The 21,390-nt window shown below is 39.2% G+C and overlaps 1 protein-coding gene, 1 long non-coding RNA gene and 1 pseudogene across 2 annotated transcripts in view; 2 read left to right on the forward strand and 1 right to left on the reverse strand.

Moving 5' to 3' along the window:
- Positions 1-561: 561 nt before the first annotated feature.
- On the forward strand, positions 562-4,905 carry LOC134797347 (uncharacterized). Its single transcript, XM_063769568.1, has 3 exons — positions 562-621; positions 664-1,806; positions 3,272-4,905. The coding sequence occupies exons 2-3, from the start codon at positions 762-764 to the stop codon at positions 4,903-4,905; spliced, it is 2,679 nt and encodes an 892-aa protein (XP_063625638.1). The 5' UTR covers positions 562-621; positions 664-761.
- Positions 4,906-5,499: 594 nt separating this feature from the next.
- LOC134797460 (uncharacterized) overlaps positions 5,500-21,390 on the forward strand; it is a 356,765-nt gene continuing 340,874 nt past the window's right edge. The window contains exon 1 of the long non-coding RNA XR_010145086.1: positions 5,500-5,514. This is a non-coding gene — a long non-coding RNA (uncharacterized LOC134797460). The remainder of the gene's footprint in view (positions 5,515-21,390) is intronic.
- Positions 12,777-16,326, reverse strand: LOC134797325 (uncharacterized; annotated as a pseudogene).

Below are 21,390 nucleotides of genomic sequence, written 5' to 3' on the forward strand. Positions count from 1 at the left end.
CTACTATAAAATTACTCGGCCTACGAGAATATTTACAATCACCGGAGCTGTTTCATAATATTCTAGGAAAATTTAACCCTTTAATGAAAATGAGATGGTCTGATTATGCGTCAGATTTGTCAGAAACGTCAAACCATCTCAAGTCAAAGTTAGAACTTTTATCTGATTTTCTAACGCGCGAACACGAACGCTATATTAAATTCGCTTTATCACCAGAAGTAGGGCTTTCTACGTCTATACCGCAACAATCACGAGTACATTTTCCAATGAATAAACCATCTAAACGTGAAAATATACATGCCGTTACTCATGACAAAAATAAAACAACTGGTAAGATAGAGTGTGTTTATTGTAAAAAATCCCACAATATTAAAAACTGTACTGAATTTACGTCGTTATCTGTTGACGATAGGTGGCGTTGGTTGCGTGAACACAAAGTTTGTTTTAGATGTCTAAAAGACAACTCACACCTATGGAAATTATGCAAAAGCAACCCTTGCGGGGTCGATGGTTGTACTTTTCGACACAACCCTCTTTTACACGGTAGGCAGAATACGTTTACATCACCGCCTACACCCGATACACGGATTAATAACATCATTTGCGTTCCTGCGGCTGAAAGTGATACCCAGCTAACCCAGCATACGTCGAGTTCCTCGCCAGCAGGTAATAAGGTGTCAGACAACAATGTGACTGTGTCTAATATAGGTATATCGTGTAACCAACATAAAACGTCTAATGAAACATGTTCAAATATTACAATGTTGAAGGTTTTACCAGTGACACTTTCAGGGCCAAATGGCAGCTATGAAACCTTCGCGTTTCTCGATGATGGCAGTACTGCGACTATGATCGATTGTAAAGTGGCTGCTCGCATAGGTTTAATAGGACCTGAAGAGTTCATAACTGTCAATGGTATCATGGGTTTACAAAAAACTACAAAGGTAAGATACGTTGACTTTTACATAAGAGGTAAATATGAATCTGATATCCATTTGGTAAATCGTGCTAAGGCTGTACAATCGTTAGGCTTGAACGAACAAACTCTATCTACAGAGACTATTGAATCTTATGCTCACTTAAAAGACCTAGCCGAATACTTGACATATGCTGACGCTACACCAACCGTACTTATTGGTGCTGAGCATTGGCATCTGTCAATATGTCGCGAGGTTTGTGAAGGCAGACGTAACGAGCCCGCCGCTTGTCGCACTTTGCTTGGGTGGACTTTGTATGGACCAACGAGTAGCAAAACCAAGCCAGTCGAGTTCGTCAACCGTTGTCAGTTAGACCGCACTGAACCTTCTGAAAATGAACGCCTGGAGTCACTGATAAAGGAGCAATACAAACTCGACTCGCTCGGTATCTCTAAGCGCGAGACTCTATTTAGCAAGCTAGACTCCCGTGCCGTCGAGATTCTTGACGCTACCACCACACGCTTACCGACCGGTAGATATGAAGTAGGTCTTCCGTGGTGTGACAACATACGGTGTGTTCCCGATAGCTACCCACAAGCTTTAACAAGATTTCTAAGCCTCGAAAGGCGAATGATTCGTGAGCCCGCCTTCGCTGACGCGTATAAAAAGTTTATTGATAACATGATTGCTAAAAATTATGCTGAGGAGTGCAATTCCGGCACTTATTACAATCATCTTATCACTAAAAGCGTCAACACCAGCATTGATCTCAAACGCGATACCAATTTAGGCGATTATCCAAATAAAATTCACACCTTATCTGATAATTTACAACCTAGTACAGTCAGTCCGAATAATGCAGAAACAAATTTTGACATTAACCTGTCAAGTGTGAACAACAATAAAAATAAATTAATAACCGATTCTGAACCTAACCAAAGTGACATTAACGCAAGAATAAGGTGGTATTTGCCTCATTTTGGCGTGTACCATCCACAAAAACGTAAACTTCGTGTTGTCCACGACGTAGCCGCGACTAATCAGGGTGTTTCATTAAATTCGTTGCTGCTTCAAGGACCTGATCTTTTAGAAAATTTATTAGGTATTTTATTTCGGTTCAGAGAGGGCGCTGTTGCCATAACAGCTGATATTAAGGAAATGTTTCCTCAAATAAAAATCCGTGAACAAGATCGTGACGCACTACGTTTTTTATGGCGCGACGTTCAGTCAAGGAAAACAACGCCTCTAAAAGAATATCGGATGACAGCTGTCATTTTTGGAGCATCGTCCAGTCCTTTTACTGCGTTGTACATTAAACATAAAAACGCTATGTCACACCAAGATTCGTATCCAGCGGCAGCCAACGCAAGTATCCATAGTTCATACATGGACGATTTCCTGGATAGCCTGGACGATGTTGACGAAGCTGCACAGATGGCATCCGATGTTGTAACTATTCATCGTAACGCATGTTTCGAAATGTGTGGCTGGATTTCTAACGATCAAGGAGCATTGCGTCTTGTACCGATTGAACTGCGCGCCGCCCAGCCTAGTGAGATGTCACTTGGCAGTGAGTCAAGTAGCGTCAGAGCCTTAGGTGTATCATGGGATCCCGTATCGGATACTATCGGATTTAGGACTGGTTTAGAAGGTCTCATACTACAGGGCAGTTTTAATAAACGCAAAGTGTTGTCCCACCTCATGAAAGTATACGACCCACTAGGTTTGTTGGGCCCAATAGTGGTCAAAGGGCGTATACTACTTCAGGAGGCATGGAGATCCAATATTGACTGGGACACACCCTTTCCACCATCACAGATTTTAAAGTGGAACGAGTGGTTTAAGGAATTGTCTGACGTATCTACAATTAGGATTCCACGATGGTACGCCAAGCTCAATGGTGAACCTCTACACAGGGAGTTACACATTTTCGCGGACGCAAGCGAGCTTGCCTTTGCCACCGTCGCTTATTGGCGCTTATTGTATGCAGATGGTACAGTCAAGCTCGCACTCATCACCAGTAAGACGAGAGTCTCACCTTTGAAGCCCACTTCAATTCCTCGTCTAGAATTGCAGGGCGCTTTGATAGCTTCTCGCCTTGCTGTCACTATTAAAGAGTTTCATAAAAAAAAAACCTTTACGAACTTTCCTATGGACAGATTCAAAAACTGTCCTCGGTTGGCTTAGAAGTGATGTGCGAACGTTCAAACCCTTTGTGGCCCATCGCGTAGGTGAAATTACAGAAAATACCTGCGTGCAAGATTGGAAATGGGTCCCAACTGATTTGAACGTTGCGGACGATGCCACTAGGATTAAGCCGCTTCATCTTAATCCTAAACACCGATGGTTTGCAGGTCCCTCGTTCCTTCTCGATCCACCGGAGAATTGGCCGGTTGAACCAGCTGGTCAGCCTATAGTCCAGGAAGAGCGGAAGCAGACTTCTGGACTTGTGGTTGGTCATCTGGAAATCACCGCGGATTTCAGTCGTTTTAGTGACTGGCTACGATTACTTCGTCCTACTGCTCGCGTTTTGCAAGCTGCGTCTAAATTTCGCTCGGCTTTAGATCGCGTAGGTTGCGTTGCTCTTAGCACCGATGTTAGGCGTCGTCAACGTACGAATACACCTACGTCCACCACTCTAATCCCCCTGACAGCGGAACTTATGGAAGCCGCAGAAAGGCACGTACTGAAGAAAGTACAGTCTGAATCATTTAGTGACGAAATCCCAATAATAGAACGTGGAGAATTGATACCAAAGAGTAGTCGCCTGGCGAAGCTTTCTCCCAGAATGGGGCCAGACAACTTGTTGCACCTAGCTGGCAGAATCGTTGCTGTACGAGACGTCGGTTCCGAGATCAAGTTTCCAATCATTCTAGATGGACGACACCCAGTAGTGCGCTTATTGGTCAATTTCTACCATCGCAAGGCTGGACATGCAAACAATGAAATGGTGGTCAATGAGGTTCGACAAAAATATTGGCTTCTTCATCTGCGCAGTACTGTTCGAAGCGTCACCAGCAAATGTTTGTTCTGTCGCATCAAAAGAGCAAAGCCAATGAACCCGATGACCGGTAACTTTCCTCCTCAGCGGCTTGCCCATCACCGTCGCCCATTCACGTACACTGGCTTGGGTTATTTCGGCCCGATAAATTCTAAGATCGGTCGAAGACAAGAGAAACGTTATGTGGCCCTGTACACCTGCATGACATCCAGAGCCGTTCACCTGGAGCTTGTACATTCCCTTTCTGCTGACTCCGCAATAATGAGCCTGCGACGGTTTATTGCTAGGAGAGGCGCTCCCAATACTGTATATTCTGACAACGGTACATGTTTTGTTGGTGCAGACCGAATTTTACGAGAATTTCATCAGTACGAGGTCTACGATTTTGCTGCCAATAGAGGAATAAAATGGAGCTTCATTCCTGCCGCTGCTCCTTTTTTCGGCGGATGCTGGGAGAGACTGATTCGCACCGTCAAAGTTGCGCTGAATGCCACATTACGTGAAAGAGAACCTAATCCCGAAGTCCTAGTAACTCTCCTTCTAGAAGCGGAGGCAATAGTAAACTCTCGACCTCTGACCCATGTCCCTGTTGGCCCTGAAGACCAGGAAACCCTAACGCCCTTCCACTTTTTAATTGGCTCATCCTCTAACCAGGTTCTGCCCGCAACCCTTGACGACAGAGACCTCTTAAGACGTGCTGACTGGAGGAAGGCGTTGAGACTGGCCGACCACTTTTGGAACCGATGGGTAAAAGAAATTCTGCCAACCATGCAACCTCGCCAGATAGCGGAGAACAGAGAGCACGACTTGACTATTGGCGACTTAGTCATCGTTGTAGACCAGAACCTACCCCGAGGAACCTGGCCACGCGGCCGCGTCGTTGCTACATTCCCTGGCAGAGACGGAGTGGTCAGGGTGGTGGACGTAGCCACATCAGGTGGAATTCTTCGTCGACCTTCTAAAAAATTGGTCAGATTAGAGGCATAAAGTCTCAGTTTATATCTAGTCTGGCTAGTTTTGTGTGCTTTCGCACACAAGGGGGTGGGATGTTACGGGTGTATAATGTAAATAGGTTTTGATATTTTTATACTATTGTCTATGTCTAGTCTTAAGTTCTTTTTTAATTCCATATTTAAATTCTAATGTAATTTTGACTGTTTATATTGTTGTTTGTCAGTTCGCAAAATATATCCATAGCATCAAGTCGACTGCCTGGTTTATTGATTATCTTCCACTCTATTAGCTATCGAAATTCCCTCTTCTTTAGCTTATGTCCAGCAGCGGTGGACGAAAGACTCAGACCGGGACATTTAAAGAATAATCGGCCAAGAGCATGTCGGGCCATGCTCAGTGTAGGGTTTCGTAGTTTCCATTCTGTCCAAATGGGGGCTAATAGTAGGTAAGTATCATGTAAGTACATTACAAGCATAAGGGAGTACTTTTACTAAGAAAATAAGATTTTTTGCAATAACTCAAAACCAACTATGCGGAACGCAGACAAATTAGTTTAAAACGATCAATTAGTTTTTTTTAGTGGAATTTGTGAAAATTAACAGTAGCAGTGAAAGTAACAGTGTGTAATTTTTTTTGATAAAAGTGTGTAAAATTATACGTGATCTGCAAAAATCAATTGTTTTACTGCAAATTGGCTTGGTTTTGAGTTATTGCAAAACCGGTCGGACCGATCATGTTCGCTATAGTTTTCATTGAAAGTACATATTTATTAAGCTTTTGTTTCACGATTTTTTTTTTCATATTTTTTGGACCCATTGTTCAAAAGTTAGAGAGGGGGCCACACATTTTTTTTTCGGAGCGATTTTTTCCGAAAATATTTACTATATCAAAAAATGTTTTTTAAGACCCTTTTTCGTTTTGAAAGACCTATCCAACGATACCCCACACTATTGGGACAAAGAAAAAATAAAATTTTCAAAAAAAGCATTTTATACGGGAGGTGCCCACCCAAAAAAAAAAAATTGTTTTTCTTTTATCGTTCTGTCACAATGCATGAATTATGTATCCATGCCATGCCAAATTGCAGCTTTCTAGTACTAACGACCACGGAGCAAAGCCTCGGACAGACAGACAGACAGACATGGCGAAACTATAAGGGTTTCTAGGTGACTACGAAACCCTAAAAAGTAGTAAATGTAGAAAAAAAGGAACTTTTATTACAACAATAGGTAACTTAGAAGGTTTAGCCCTTGCCTAAACACAAAACAACTTTTAACACAGTCATTAAATGCCAGCAACCCGCCAGTCGGGTTCTCTGTTTGTAGTCGCTTTCGCTACAAAGCGGAAAATGCACGTTATATTTTGTTATATATTACCTTGATTTTTCGTTTTTTGTTGATTTTCAATGTTATTCTAAAATTAATTTTGATCTTATTACGGGAGAAGGGCTTTAGAAAGTAAAAAAAAAAGTATGCTAGTTATTTTACCATTTTTGTTTAGTATTCAATAAAGAGGGAAGTACGAGAAAATTTTGTTACTTAACAATTGCCTAACTTGTTAAAAACATAACTTTAAGATAAATTTCTACAAGTACAATTTACACTTTTCTGACATGTTTAAAATACACCATATTTATTTTTCAAATTTTTTAATGAATATTTAATACCTTTAAAACTATATTTAATATTACGTACGCGCTTTTTCAGGCCGCGCGCGTTTCCCGAAAATGAGGCGCGGAGGTCTGTGTTCAGCGTTGAATAAAAAGTATAAATATATATCTATCTCTATTCACTATCTCCATGATAGAGTTCTGCAAGTATATACTTTTTTATAGGGAATAATCCTCCACTTTTATAATATTAATTTGGTTTCTTAAATATGAATACTTTTGAGATATTGGGGAAATAAGAAATATCTACTTTTTCCCCCTTTTGTTGTTTAATAACTTTTGATATTTTTTTGTGCTAATAAACGCAACTAATACATTTTTCTAGACAACATTACGAATCTAATGAGGTATCACACGAATTTTTAGGAGTATATAGTATCTTTATTTTTCACCGTTTTCAGTTTCTCGAGTAGACTAAATCTGTTGACAATGTTAACGTAAATTCGTAAAAAGTGAACGGACAAGTGTCAGCGCTTACATCGTTCTATCCACGTACGATTAGCCTAGCTAGTTAGACTAGTCGTGTTTATTGTTGGACTGTTGGTATATGTTTATTTACCAAGTCCAGCCCCCTACTAAGTAAATAGTTACTATGATTTTTAAAACCGGGACAATTTGCTTATCGGCCGGGACACCGGGACACCATGCTTCAAACCGGGACATATATGTCCCGGCGTACCGGGACGTATGGCAACCCTAAAGTAGACTGATAATGATGATGATAATAATTACCTACTCGTGCAACTCAAATAGGTAGGTAGGTACATAATAGTTATTTACGATGCAAGTGCGAAAAATAGGAAATTTGCACGTGTATCGTACAGCGTTTTACAATATACTTACCTAGTATATGACCCTTCATAAAAATACAAATGTAATCATCAAATACAATAAAACGATCTAGTTTTTACGCATATATTTACAAGTTTAAACGTTTCATAGCAAGGTTTTGATACTTGGCGAGCAGTTGACCAAAGCATACAATATTACTATCTAAAAAGATTTAAAGACTAAGAGTTCTTTCCCACTGACGCACAGTTTTTTACGGGTACGGTTTTCTGCAGGATCCCGTTTTCTGTAGTATGCGTGCAGTATCCCGCAAACAGAATGCTCGTTTGAACGTTAGAACCTTACTATATTAGAGTCTGGCTAGCCAAATTTTGTTGACAGATATTTCCTTGTTGCATCACCAATTGTCTATGCTTTTAAAAAAAGTTAAAAGTCTGTTGTCAATTTATGTCATTCATTCAAATTGTTCGCGGTATATAAGGCGTTTATTTTAAATAATACTTAAATAATATTAATAATAACTATACCGAGTGAGGTCCGCAACCTATTATTTAAGCTCGTAAACAATTACGACAATGTGCGAAACGACGTGAAGCGTTTTATAACGAAAAACTGCAATGTTTACAAGTCGGAAACAATTTAGTAGGTTGGTGCTCTATTAATATTTTGATACTTTAAGTGGGCGCGTACTTGATAATCGGCTGGTAAGAGAAAAGTTGTTAGAAACTAATTTTGATGACTTATTAAACATACAATGCCCAATTAAATTGTACGAAGCGTTCACACTTATATTTAAAAATATTTATGATGCATGCTATAGAACACAAATAATTAGAGAAAACTGTTACAATAGAAACAATAAGAATTGGGTAAGTGATAATTTAAAAAAAATGATCTCAGAACGTGATAGACTGTTTGTTATATGGTGCAATGAACCAAAGAATATGTTAAAAAGACTTAACTATACTAAATATAGAAATAGGTGTAATAAGGCAATTTCAAAATGTAAAAATGAGTATGATAAGCAAAGTATATTAAAGTGCAATAATAACATTAAAAAAGTATGGGAAAAAATTAATAGTTTATTAGGAAATAATAAATCTTCGTTAGATAGTACCGTAATTAATAATATAAAGATAGAAGATAGTATTAAAGAGATCTGTGATAAATTTGCATATACTTTTTCAAATGAGATAGAGCAAACAAAACATAGGTGCAGTGATAGATGGTTAGATAGAAATAGTTATGTAAATAAGGCGGATGTATCTATGAGATGGCAACCCGTGCACAGTAAAGATGTAAAACGTATTATTAACCAAGTAGATAAAAATAAAGCACCGGGAAGTGATCTCGTACGTATGTCCGACCTCAAGCTTATTGTAGATAAAGTTAGTCCAGTCATAGCCAAATTTATCAACTTGTCAGTAGCTCAGCACAAATATCCTAACAAGCTTAAAGAATCGTTAGTTCGTCCAATCCATAAAAAGGGTGATCGTAAAGTATATTCCAACTATAGACCAATATCCATTCTCTCTAGTATAGATAAAATAGTCGAAAAATGTATAATTAATCAAACCAGCTCTTTTCTACAAAAACATAGTATATTAAATGATAGTCAACATGGTTTCCAAAAAAATAAAAGCACCGCCACTCTCCTCTCCAAATTCACTGACGAAATAAACACTTACTTAGGAGATAAAAAAATAGTTGTAGCGATATTTTATGATTTTAAAAAAGCATTCGACACCTTAGAAATCGATACCCTTTTAAATGGAATGGACGAGTGTGGTGTGGGGCAGCCACTGAACTGTTGGTTCCGTGACTACCTCACATCACGATCATATCGCGTCAAAATTGGTGACGACCTAAGCGATGAAACACAGGTGCAATGCGGAGTACCTCAAGGCTCGGTATGTGGGCCGGTGTGCTACCTCATGCATGTTAACAGTTTGTGTGGAGTTATACAAAATTGTTCTGCATATATGTTCGCTGACGATCTTTGCACCTTACGTGCCGGAACCAATCTCACTGATATATGTCATCTGGTTCAACAGGACATAGATTCAATAGTTAAATGGTCACACGATAATGGCATTATATTGAATTCTGATAAGACAAAACTACTCATTATACAATCACCTTATATATGCACCGTAGAAACTCCTTTGCCTATGTATACTCACAGTTTTACTTGTTTCCACGATAAATTAAAAGCTTGTCAATGCAAACCTATAGAAAAAGTTGATTGTGTAACATATCTGGGAGTCAAAATAGATACCGCATTCTCTTGGCAACAACATATAGACCATATCTGTAGTAAATTAAGAATTCTCTTAGGTAGATTTTATCACTTAAGCTATAAAGTACCTAATAACATACTGAAATGTTTATATTTTGCAATAGTTGAGTCTGTATTGAGCTATGCACTTCATTGCTATGGTCTTACTTTTAAATCATACATAGATAAATTAGAAGCACTACAAATTAGATTCCTAAAACTACTCGTAAATAAGAAAACCAGAAACAGCTGTAAAAACGATTATTATAAACTATTCAAAATTTGCAAAATACTACCAGTTAGTTTAAAGCACAAATTCCTTCTAGCAGTTAACAACCATGGCAATGAAGAGCATAACACAATACTAATAGAACATAAGCATAAAACAAGGGCAGTAACTGCGCGAAAATTTGAAGTCCCCCGGGTTAGTAACTATTTTGGTGACAGAACTCTTAGGAAAAGAGTTCCGTATTTCCTGAATAGTCTACCCGAGAACATTCGTCATGAGCCAAATAAAAATAAGTTTAAAAGCGCCCTAAAACTGTACCTATTGCAAACACTTAAGTGACAGTTGCACATGTGCAAGTGCCACTAAGTGTTTAGATGTAAAAGATTTAATAATAATTTAAAATTAGTACTCAATTAAATACATGTGTATGTAGAGACTCTTACCTGCAGGCAAACTGTAAATACAGTTTTGCAGGGACCTGTTCTATTATATGTTCTGTACTGTGTGTTAATAATAATAAATAAATAAAAATAAATAAACTTCTAACATTTCCCTATAACTTTGATTAATTATGTGAATTTATTAATACCTGAATCTCATAAACAGGAAAAGTGTGTAAAAAAACGGATAAACTAGAAGTTCTGTAAAATATCAATAAAATCAAAACATTGGAACGTAATCATATGTGTTTGTCGTTGACTATACTTTACATAGTGGTAGAAATTAATGTGAGCTGACTTTGAGTGCAGTCAACGTATATTTAACTTATTTCCTTAGGTACCTTACGTGTGCACAGAAAATCAAAAATATTTTCTAGTATCACAACTATAATTCCTACTACACACAGTGTGACCGGCCCAAGATTTTTTGAATTTCCCGCCATAACTTTGGGTAATATTTCAGTAGCCAGACTCTAGCTCGTATACTACCAGTGCCGGATTTAGACATTTGCCGCCCGTAGGCTATGACGATTTTGCCGCCCCTATCCACCTCGCTTATAGCTTTTTAAAGTATTTTCCAATCAGAGGCGTTTAATTTAATAGGACAACGCACTATAGTCATATTAAAATGCATATAAGCCTATAAGGTGACTTCACTATTCTAGATACAGATTTATATGGGCCGTTTTTGTCACTCAATGACGACCTCTTTATATTTTCCTGATCTGATCGGCGACCGGTGGGTACCGCTGGGTTTTGGCCATTGAGAATCAAGGTGAGGCATTGGCAGTCAGGCTGGATGTAGCTAAGAAGTTCGGTCGGGTCTGGCATCGAGTCTGCTCGAGGGACTATGCTATACAAATGGATCGCTAGCTTTTTGTCCGGTAGACGCATATGAGCCGTATAGTAGACGGAACGGACAACCCTATCTGAACAGCAAATAAAATATTTTTTTACCCAAATTTGCCGCCCCCTAAAATCTGCCGCCCTAGGCTTCAGCCTACTCAGTCTAGTGGTAAATCCGGCATTGTATACTACTAAAACGGGATCCTGCAGAATAACCGTACCTGCAAAAAACTGGACGTCAGTGGGAAAGAGCTCTAAGGAGTCAAGTGACAGTGTCTAGGTATTTAGGTATTTTAGATTATGGAACAAAACTAACATTGATAGAGTCTGTTCGGAAAGAGGGGCCCAATACATTCTATTCTATTCTATTCTACGACTCTTCTCTTTCCGAACAGACTCTACCTAATTTTTATGTATGTATGTAAACAAAACCCTTTATTGTACATAAGAGAGGTTAAAATACAATAAAACAAAATACTTATATAAAATGTACAAAGGCGAACTTATCCCTATAAGCCTATAAGGGATAAAAAAAATCACTGAGTCCCTCAAGCATAATATTGCTCATTTTAAGAAATTATTCAGAAAACTATTATACATACTGATAGATATGGGTCGGGAGGGCGCACAAGTGACACACAACGTAGCTGTTAGCGAACTGATTTATTTAACCCGTTACCTGGTTTATATCGCGGTGGGCGCAGCCACCATGCGTACTTACATCTACCTATGCATGCATACACAACAATCCCTTCCCCATAGTTTCTTACACTAACTTAAAACTAGCACAGTCCGACCAGCTTAGAAGTACTGTTTATAATCAAAACGCGGGCGAGCCCGCTTGAGCCGTGAGGACGCGGCCGGTGGGTCCACGGACTCGGGAGGCGCGTCGTCCGCTGCAGCGGCGGCGGCGGCCGGCAGCGGCGGCGTGCGGCCGGCGGCGGTTGGCGGCGCAGGCACAGGGGCCGGGCTTGCAGGCGCGGCCACAGACGCTGTCTCGAATGACGCTGAATCGGCGCCGTTATTGGCACTACGTACATATTCTATAATTAAGTACCAGTGCCAATAACTGCGCCGATTTCTCATCTCGCGCGTCGTTGCCGGACGAGCCGGTAACACACGATGGGGGAGGAGGAAGATGCGAGGCCGCTCGAGACAGCGTCTGTGGCCGCGCCTGCAAGCCCGGCCCCTGTGCCTGCGCTGCCAACCGCCGCCGGCCGCACGCCGCCGCTGCCGGCCGCCGCCGCCGCCGCGGTGGAAGCCAAGGTCGCGCTGGCTGCACACAACACATACCTACTTTATTTATTAACAAAACACAAAATAATAAATAAAATTAACTTAAACAAATAAATTGTCTTAAGTCCTGATACTCCTGATCGCATTTCATATTTTTAGTTTTTGTGCAAAATTTATTATAATTTTTTAAAGTGCATTTTAGACAACTTATGTTCGTGTTTTTTTTCTATCGAGCGAAAGTCGAAAACTCTGGATTCGAATCGCTAAAGCCCCTAGAAAGGCCTCTAGATCTATAGAATCTAGATCAACTCTAGATTGCTTATTAAATTTTTAGCTGGCATTACGGTTGTATTGTCTAATCAGCGCTACGAGCTACGCTTTTCAAAAACTCCGTTATCTGAGCCTACTAGCTGCACCTTAATGGCCTGGTCTATGGCCGTGCATTGTAGAGCGCAGCGTCGCGTATGCCGAATATATAGCCCTAAACACTGTCATAAGACTAGTGTATCGAAGCTCCGCCATGCCCCCCGCCGAAAGCGCCATCGTCTGCGAATTCTGCAGAATAACCAACACAATTTTCATGTTCTGTACATCAAAATTCTCCCACTTACAAGAATACACCGCTTCCTTAAACGTTAAACTCGCATCGATGAGGCGCTGTCCTGTGAAACAATCCATGGAGACCTGGGTTAAAGCGAAGGGTATCTTTAAATAGGTATTCTCTAATCCACCCAGCAATTCAACTATAACAGATATCGCCAGTAAGCAAAATTCAATGGCAATGGAGTTGCTAAAAATGTGGTTCGTTAATCGTAATAGGGCTAAGTTGCTTGCATGTGCTTGGATGATGAATTCTAGCTGTTGTTTTATATATTGATTTCTTAGTTTCTTTTCATTCTGAACATCTCCGAAGGTCAATGCTTGAGCGTCGGCCCAGAGATGGAGTAGCTCATGGCTCAGGGCTCTCATTTGTGCTTCTATGTAGCCTGTGACGACGATGAGGAGGCACCCGACGGTCCCAACCGCATAAGAATTAAACATCACGACCGTACCCACAATAATGTGAGATATCTCGAAGTTTGGTGATTCGAACATTGGTTCTAGTCCTGAAACAATAAAACAGTAAGAATATTTGCAAAATATATGTAAGTAGGTAGTCTAAAGTAAAAAGAGGGCCCTGCGCCAAGACACCGGAAAGATGAATCATATTACGGACACTGTCCGTCGGACAGTCGTTCAGCTGAATGTATCAATATAACCCGAGAATGGGTAAAGAGTAGATACCTACTGTGAAAGCTCTCAGCCCGTAAATACATGGAACATTTTATAGCTAAACAGCTTTCACGGACCAGACCTGATGTATTAATTATGCACTGCTTTTAAACTCTCGCCAGTCGTCGGGATTTCTAATCAATATTTCATATGCACATACTTAGAAGAATCTGACTTGTGTATTGTGTAACAGGTTCTAAATCTAAAGTGCGCTTTTACTAACCGTAAATAACTTGCAAGTCTTCTATTAAATGCTTTCCAGGCAGCAGGTGTGGCATTAACACATAGAATAGGCCGTTGCTGACCAGCATGGCCCAGACGAAGATGGCTCGGCGCTTCACGATCCGCAGGTTCTTGAGAAGATTCTGGTACATTCGGCTGTCTCGGTCTATGCGATTGTCGAATGCTAGGTATGCTACAAATGCTTTGTTTGCGCGGTTGCTAGCAACAATATTAAGTAGATTGATTAGTTTTATGTTTGAACGCAAATAAATTAAACATAACGTTAACATCAAATTGGGGTTCTCTCAGGTCAGGAGGCTACCCATGGCATTTTGCTCGCTTTGCCACCCTATAGTTACGCCACTGCATTGGCAGTTGATCAGCTAACTAAGACTGAAACTGCGTTTTGGCTACATTGGCGTCCGTTGCTGGGTACAGTTTTAGGTTCTAATTTGTCCAACGTTATGAACATTTGTAAAATACATTTGATGCAGGCCCCAACTACGTCAGAGGACCGGTATATGTCGCAAAGAGAAAGTAGGATCAACTTTCGAGAATATTTAAGAAAGTATATTTGTGTCGCTTAACTTTAAACTCGAGTAAATCCATTCGACCTTCTCAGCAAATATCCCATCGCCCGCACTGTTGAAGCCCAGCCTGATGAAGTCTACGCTCCGACCTACTTGAGCCCATGTTGAAAACCCCGAAAGCTTTCAACTGGAGCTCTTTAACCGCTTTGCTTGCCTAGAGAACTTGGCTTCAGTGGACGAAATCAACGACGGGCTAGTGGAAACTGTCCACACAGTAGGGTCTAAGTTTTTTAGACCCCGCCGTAAAGATAGACCTCAGAAATTGACCGAGCAAACCTTAAACCTCATGGCTGAACGACGCTCGCTACAGTTGCAGTCTCCCGATGACGCGAAGTCATATAGGCAGCTCAATAGACGTATATCTAGAAGTCCTTGCGACATGATCTGTGTCTCTTTAATACTAACCGTATTAAAGAGACTATTGAGCGAAACTAAAGCTCCAAAGTGTTCGCAAAGGACAAGTCTATTGGGCAAAGCCAGCTGACAAAGCTGAAACGGGAAGGTGGCAGCATAGCGTCGAGCAAAGCGGAGGTTTTAGGCGAGATCAAGAGGGTCTATGGACAGTTATACACTTCGATCGCAAAGCCCGTTGACAGCTTAGTAGGAGATCCAAGAGCCAAGCTGTCCCGACATTATACCGAAGATTTCCCGGACATCAGTCTGTACGACATTAGGATGGCCCTGAAGCAGCTTAAGAACAACAAGGCGCCGGGCAAAGACGGAATCACTTCAGAGCTTCTGAGAGCCGGTGGAACACCGGTACTTAAAATCCTCCAGAAGCTCTTAATTCCGTCTTGTCCGAGGCCATAACGCCTGAAACCCACAAGATGGACAGACGACCTTATTAAGGTCGCCGAAAGACGCTGGACGCGGGTCGCTTTCAACCGGTACGTATGGAGGTCCAAGGGGGAGGCCTATGTTCAGCAGTGGACGTCTTATGGTTGAGATGATGATGATGATGATGACCATCGCCCACATTGTTAGCTACATCGGTGCTTTTTGTGATAAGGTCCACCGATATACAGTTAGGAGTGTTGCTGTTTGTACCTTTTCTTAATACCAAAATCGCATAATCTGACAGATGGATTTACCCGAGTTTGAAGTTAAGCGACTCAATATGTTGTCTGCTGTTACCTGTTCAGATGCAGAGAAAAGAGCTTCACCACGCAGATGGCGCAGGCGATGCCTAATGAGAGGTTGACCATGATCGCTACCAAGTCGTCGGTCTCGCGCCATAACACGAACCACGCCAGGGAGACCACATACACGTAGACGATCTCAACAACGATTATCGTCAGAACCACGAACGCGATAGGAGTTCCTGGAATTTCAGTAAGTAATCTAACATATTTTTGATTTTTTTATCATACGTATTCTCGTAAAATAATCTCGCAAATCAACTTTGTCGGTAGAAAAAGGCGCGAAATTATTTTTTTCTATGAGAAGACCACTCTTTGTGTCAATTTTTTTTTAATTTGCCGCCGATTTTTAGTGTGGGAAATAGCTTGCCAAATTATATGTACAATTGTACATAATAAGATGAAATCATTTTCAGAATCACTTAGCAGAGCGTGAAGTAATCTTGGCGTGGGCGAAGTTGCACCTGCGAGGCGCTTTTCTTTCAGTGTGTACCTATTCTCAAGGGTATCAAAAGGTTTGGCGCCCACAGTGCCCGCTTGAGTGCGAGGTGGTGGATGAGGGCCTGAGGGGCTCTTCGGCCACGCCTAGCTACGCCACTGTCTCTTAGGAATCGCCATTCTGTAATACTACAGCTTACACCTACCTCTTCCATCGACGTTTAACGCCATAAGTCTCAGTAGAGTCGCAACGTTTGATAACATCGTCGGCAAGTCACAGTACTCCAGACCAAACCTACAATTCATAATTCATAATATTCATAATTCATAATATTTTATTTGCAAAAAAAGGAGTTACAATAGTTGGTACATTATATTTATAAGAAAGTCCGTCCTCTTAGCCGTCCATGCACAGCATGCAAACCTTACAAGCTAGCCTAAATCTATATTATTTTATTAAATAACAATTTTATATACAAATTATAGCTAAAACAACATAATCAATTAATTAATTATTTACAATACCTTCCGACCAGAACCAATAAGTAAAATAAAATAAAGAATAAAATCGAAATATAATGTCAAAATATAAATAATAATTAATTAATTAATGACCAGAAACAATAAGTTTAAATGTTGTCTAAAAGAAACGTCCCTATATTATAATACTGTTTTTTCCGCAACAAGTCTGCTACAGTTTTTCGAAAGCTGTTAAAAGGTAGTCGTTGAATTTCCGGCGGCAACTTGTTAAACAATTTTATACACATTATATAGCACTGCTTTGAGAAAAATGCAGTCCTTGGTATGTAATCATGTGCCAGCCTTTCAGGATTTCTAGTGTTTCGAGGGTATACTTCTTTAGCCGTTTTAAAAAGATCCATATGTTTTTTAACAAAGACGCAAACCTCTAAAATATATAGACAAGGCAGGGGCAATATATTTAGTTTTACAAAAATGGGTTTACACGATTCATCTGGGGCCACACCACATATTGCCCTTATACATTTCTTTTGGGCTATGAAGGCCCTTTCAAAGTTTGTACAGTTACCCCACAGAATTAGTCCGTATCTTAGTTGAGAGCTAACATAACCATGGTAAGCAGCCAAGGTCGCTTCCAGAGTAGCAGTGCGTCTTAACCTACTTAGTACATACACAAATCTATTGACTTTGCTACAAACACTTTCAATTTGAGAATCCCAATTTAAGGAAGCATCAAGTTTTAAACCTAAAAATGTCACATCATTCACTTCATTAATTATTTCTTGATCATAATTCAAATATAACTCATTACTAATTTCTTTCTTTATGTAAAATTGTACAGCATTAGTTTTACTTATGTTAATTTCTAAATTTTGTTGTTTTAACCAATTAATTAATAATTCGAGAATTCTATTTATTTTATTATTATATTCATCATTAATTTCATTTTTTTCCGCGGTAATGATTAGTGAGATGTCATCTGCGAATAGAACTGATTTGCATGGAACCACTTCAGGCAATTCATTTATGTAGATGTTGAATAGCAGGGGGCCTAGCACACTTCCTTGAGGGACGCCATATTCGTTGTGTATAAATTCTGATCGATGTACAGTTTCCTCGTTTTGTTTATTGAGACTAGTTATTTCAACACATTGGGTTCTGTTTTCTAGATATGTTTTTAACCAATCTAGAGCAGGTCCTCTAATTCCATACAGTTCTAATTTTTGCAGTAGGAGTGAATGACTAACGAAATCAAAGGCTTTAGTCATATCTATAAAGACTGCCGTTGTGCGGTTCGACTCATCTAAGCTTTTAGAAATATAATGGACCAAATTAAACCCTGCTAATGTCGTCGATTTGTTCTTTTGGAATCCGTTTTGTTCAAGTTTAATCACGTTAAACTTGTTAAAGTATTCCGTCAACCGAGTATGCATACACTTTTCAAATATTTTAGAAAAGATGGGCACTAGTGTTATAGGTCGATAGTTTTCCATATGCATTCTGTTATTTTTTTTAAAAAGTGGTTTTATTATAGATGATTTCAAGACTTCTGGGAACTGTCCGCATTCTAACGACCAGTTAGTTAGAAAAGTCAGAACAGGAATAAGGTGCCATCTGCATTTTTTTATTACAGTTGTGCTGATTTCATCATATCCGACGGCCTTTGTGTCGTTTAATGACGAAATTATTTTATTCATTTCGCTTTCAGAAACCGGATTTAGGAAAATACTATTTTGATATGTATTAATCTGTAAGCAGCTGCGATTTATATTGGGAGCGCGTCTAGTATGTGTGATATCAATGTAGTGTCTATTAAAGTTTAATGCAATTTCAGCTGGGTTGGATATAACTTTGTCATTGACAATTATTTTATCAATATATTGGGGTAATCTGAAGTCTTCCGTTTCTCTTTTTATTATTTGCCATGATGCTTTACACTTATTTTTACTATACATGAGGTGTTTGCTGTTACTAATTTTTTGTGCTTTATCAATACATTTTTTCAATAGTTTCGTATATTTATAGTAGTGTTTCTTTTTCTGTTCCGTTTTTTTATCTCGATAGTACATAAATCGCAGTTGCCTTTTTCTTTTACAACTAATTTTCACACCTTTTGTCAGCCACTTCGGAGTGCAATAATTTGGATTACTAATTTTTATACGCGACAACGGAAAACAAAGTTTATAAAACAGTATGATTAGATCGTGGAATTGATTAAAAGCAGTATTGAAGTCAGCACCCGAATATGTCTCAGAAAAAGATAAACATTTTACACATTCTTCAAATTTATTAATATTTTCAACACAGTAATCTCTTTTAAATTTATAGTAGTGCTTGGGAGCATTTTCTTTTGATTTTACTTTGAAACTTAACATTTGGGCTGTGTCATGGTCCGAAAGTCCTAGTGGTAATATCGATGCCGAGGCACCCCGTACATTGCTTAGGATGTGATCGATGCACGTCTTGCCCCTTGTAGGTTTTAGCATGTGTAAAATTAGATTGTAGTTTTTCGTTATATCTATAAGTCTTTTACTATACGTGGTTACTACTAATGTGTTTATATTGAAGTCCCCGCAGACAATTATGTTTTTATACTTATTACACAGTACATGTAAAAGTGATTCTAATTTGTCTAGAAATACGCTAGGTGCTGAGTTTGGGGTTCTGTAGAGACATACTACAACAAGATTGTGTTTCGGAATCTCTATGCCACAACATTCAAATGTATTAACTAGAGCCATTTTTTTAAGTGACACCACTTCCTTACAATAAATTCCTAACTTTACTAATACACATGTGCCTCCTCTATTTTTTTTTCTCGAAAAGGCTGCAGCCAGTTTATAATTATGCACCTTAATATTGGCTTCGTTTCCGGTCCTAATAAAAGTTTCTGAAAGACATATTATGTCTGGATCTCTATTTTCTTTAGATAATTCGTTGATTGCAAATTCTAAATTGTGTTTTTTTGCCAAGATACTAGCAATATTTTGGTGCATTACTCTAAACTGTGGAAACGTATCATTTATTGGGACGAAAAAGATAATTATCTTGTACTCGATCTTCAGAGTCAAGGTTAAGTGAGCGAGCTTTGATTGTGAAATAATCAGTAATATATTTTTGTCTAGGATATTTGATAGTATCGTTTATCATATTTACAAGAATAGGTTTATCCATGCATTTCATGCTGCACAGCGGAATATCGGGACTTGCAGGCATAAAGTCATAGTAAGCTCTTTTATAGTCAATCTGGTCAATGGTGGCGTTAATTTTTTTGCATATTTCACGAGCAAATGATTTGTTATTAAGGAGATTTGCATTGTAGACCTCAATAAATTTACAATTTTCATTGCGACAACAATTTCTAAGTATATAATTAAGTATATAATTGTCTAAATATTTGCTACGCCTAATATACAGTATAAATACAGAGTAGTTTCGTAAGTATTGTAAGGCATTGTTTAAATTCGTAACTAAGTCTATGGGGTCATTGTCATGTTCTCCGACGGACAATATAACTTTGTCATTACTTGTGAACACTTGAGACCTGATATCTTCAAGTATATGCCGCGCCTGCGCCTCTGGCTTCACTGTAGACTGCACGCGGTATTTGTCATCTTGACGCATGTGTAGTAGTTTCGAAGCTAGCCCCACACATTGAGTGCCTCCAAACATGTATATTGTTTCGAATTGTTTTTTTGATTCCGATGGTGTAAGTGCTTCCTGGTGTCGCATCATTGGTGCCATTTGAATACTTTTTTGGTTATTCTTAGAGATAGTGTCAGTGCCTAAGGTTTTGGTGGGCGTCAAATTTAGCTCAGCCATTTGGTTTTCATTGGACTTTACAATGCTGTCCTTTTTTTTCTTGGGTTTTGGAGTAGATCTTCGTAAGGGAGATTCTTCATTCAGTAAGCTTTTTAGAGTAGCAATCTGTCTTTCTGAATCTGCCTGGTTTTTTGTAAGCCGTGTGATCTCCATATTAAGGTTAGTGATCTCTTCATGGGCACTAGTAAGCTGTGTTGTAAGAATGCTTATAGTTTCTCTGAGTTCCGCTATCGTCGAACATTCCGAGGAATTTGGCATACTATGTATACTGGTGTTAAGAGAGCTATTTGCTGAGCTGTTTAACGAGCTGTCTGGTGTGTGTAGCGACGAAAGACTAAGCCGGTCTGGTTGATGTGTGCTCATAGTTTCTTGGTTGACACTTTTGTTTGGCAGGTCCTCGGATTCTGCTGTTGCCGACTTTTTTTTTCCCGGTTGGATTTTAGCTACAATTCCAGAAGTTGATGGCGAGGATTTGTTTTTTGATGCATTATTCAAACATTGGTGGCATTTCCAGGCATCCCTTGATTTTTTATTCATAAGAACGTACCTTTTAATTGTTACGACAGTGTTGCAGTTCAGATGATACAGTATGTTGCAAATTGAACATTTTATGCAGTCCTTATCTATTATATCAAGGCCACATTTTGTACATTTTGTTGTTTTCTTATCTTTGCTCTTTGAACTTTTACTCGACGCCATTTTGTTTTTCAAATTTCTTTAAATAAACCAACACAAACAAATACAAAAAAAAAAAAACAAAAAGTTAGATGTCCACTCAGACAATAGAGTCACATCAGTCAGGAAATTTGAGTTTACAGTGAAACCTGGTTAAGTGGGACCTGGATAAGTGAGAAACCTCTATAGCTGGGACTCATGGTGCGGTCCCGACACCTTAGAATTTTATAGGAATTAACATCTGTATCTGAGATAACGTCAATCTATGACCTCTCTAACTTGGACTTTATTGATCAATTTCCGTATTCTTACTAACTCTTAGTCTATCCACAAATTCCGCATTTGCTTAATTGTGTCTAAACGACGTAAAGTTTGATTTAGTTACATTATGTA

The sequence above is a fragment of the Cydia splendana genome, chromosome 15 (assembly GCF_910591565.1).
Source record: "Cydia splendana chromosome 15, ilCydSple1.2, whole genome shotgun sequence".
NCBI lineage: Eukaryota > Metazoa > Arthropoda > Insecta > Lepidoptera > Tortricidae > Cydia > Cydia splendana.

Excerpts from the sequence above, each read along its gene's own strand:
- LOC134797347 (XM_063769568.1), top strand. The coding sequence starts at position 762 with ATGTTGAAGGTTTTACCAGTGACACTTTCAGGGCCAAATGGCAGCTAT. Across the intron at positions 1,807-3,271 it reads TTTTGACATTAACCTGTCAA|GTCCCTCGTTCCTTCTCGAT; the intron begins GTGTGAACAACA and ends GATGGTTTGCAG.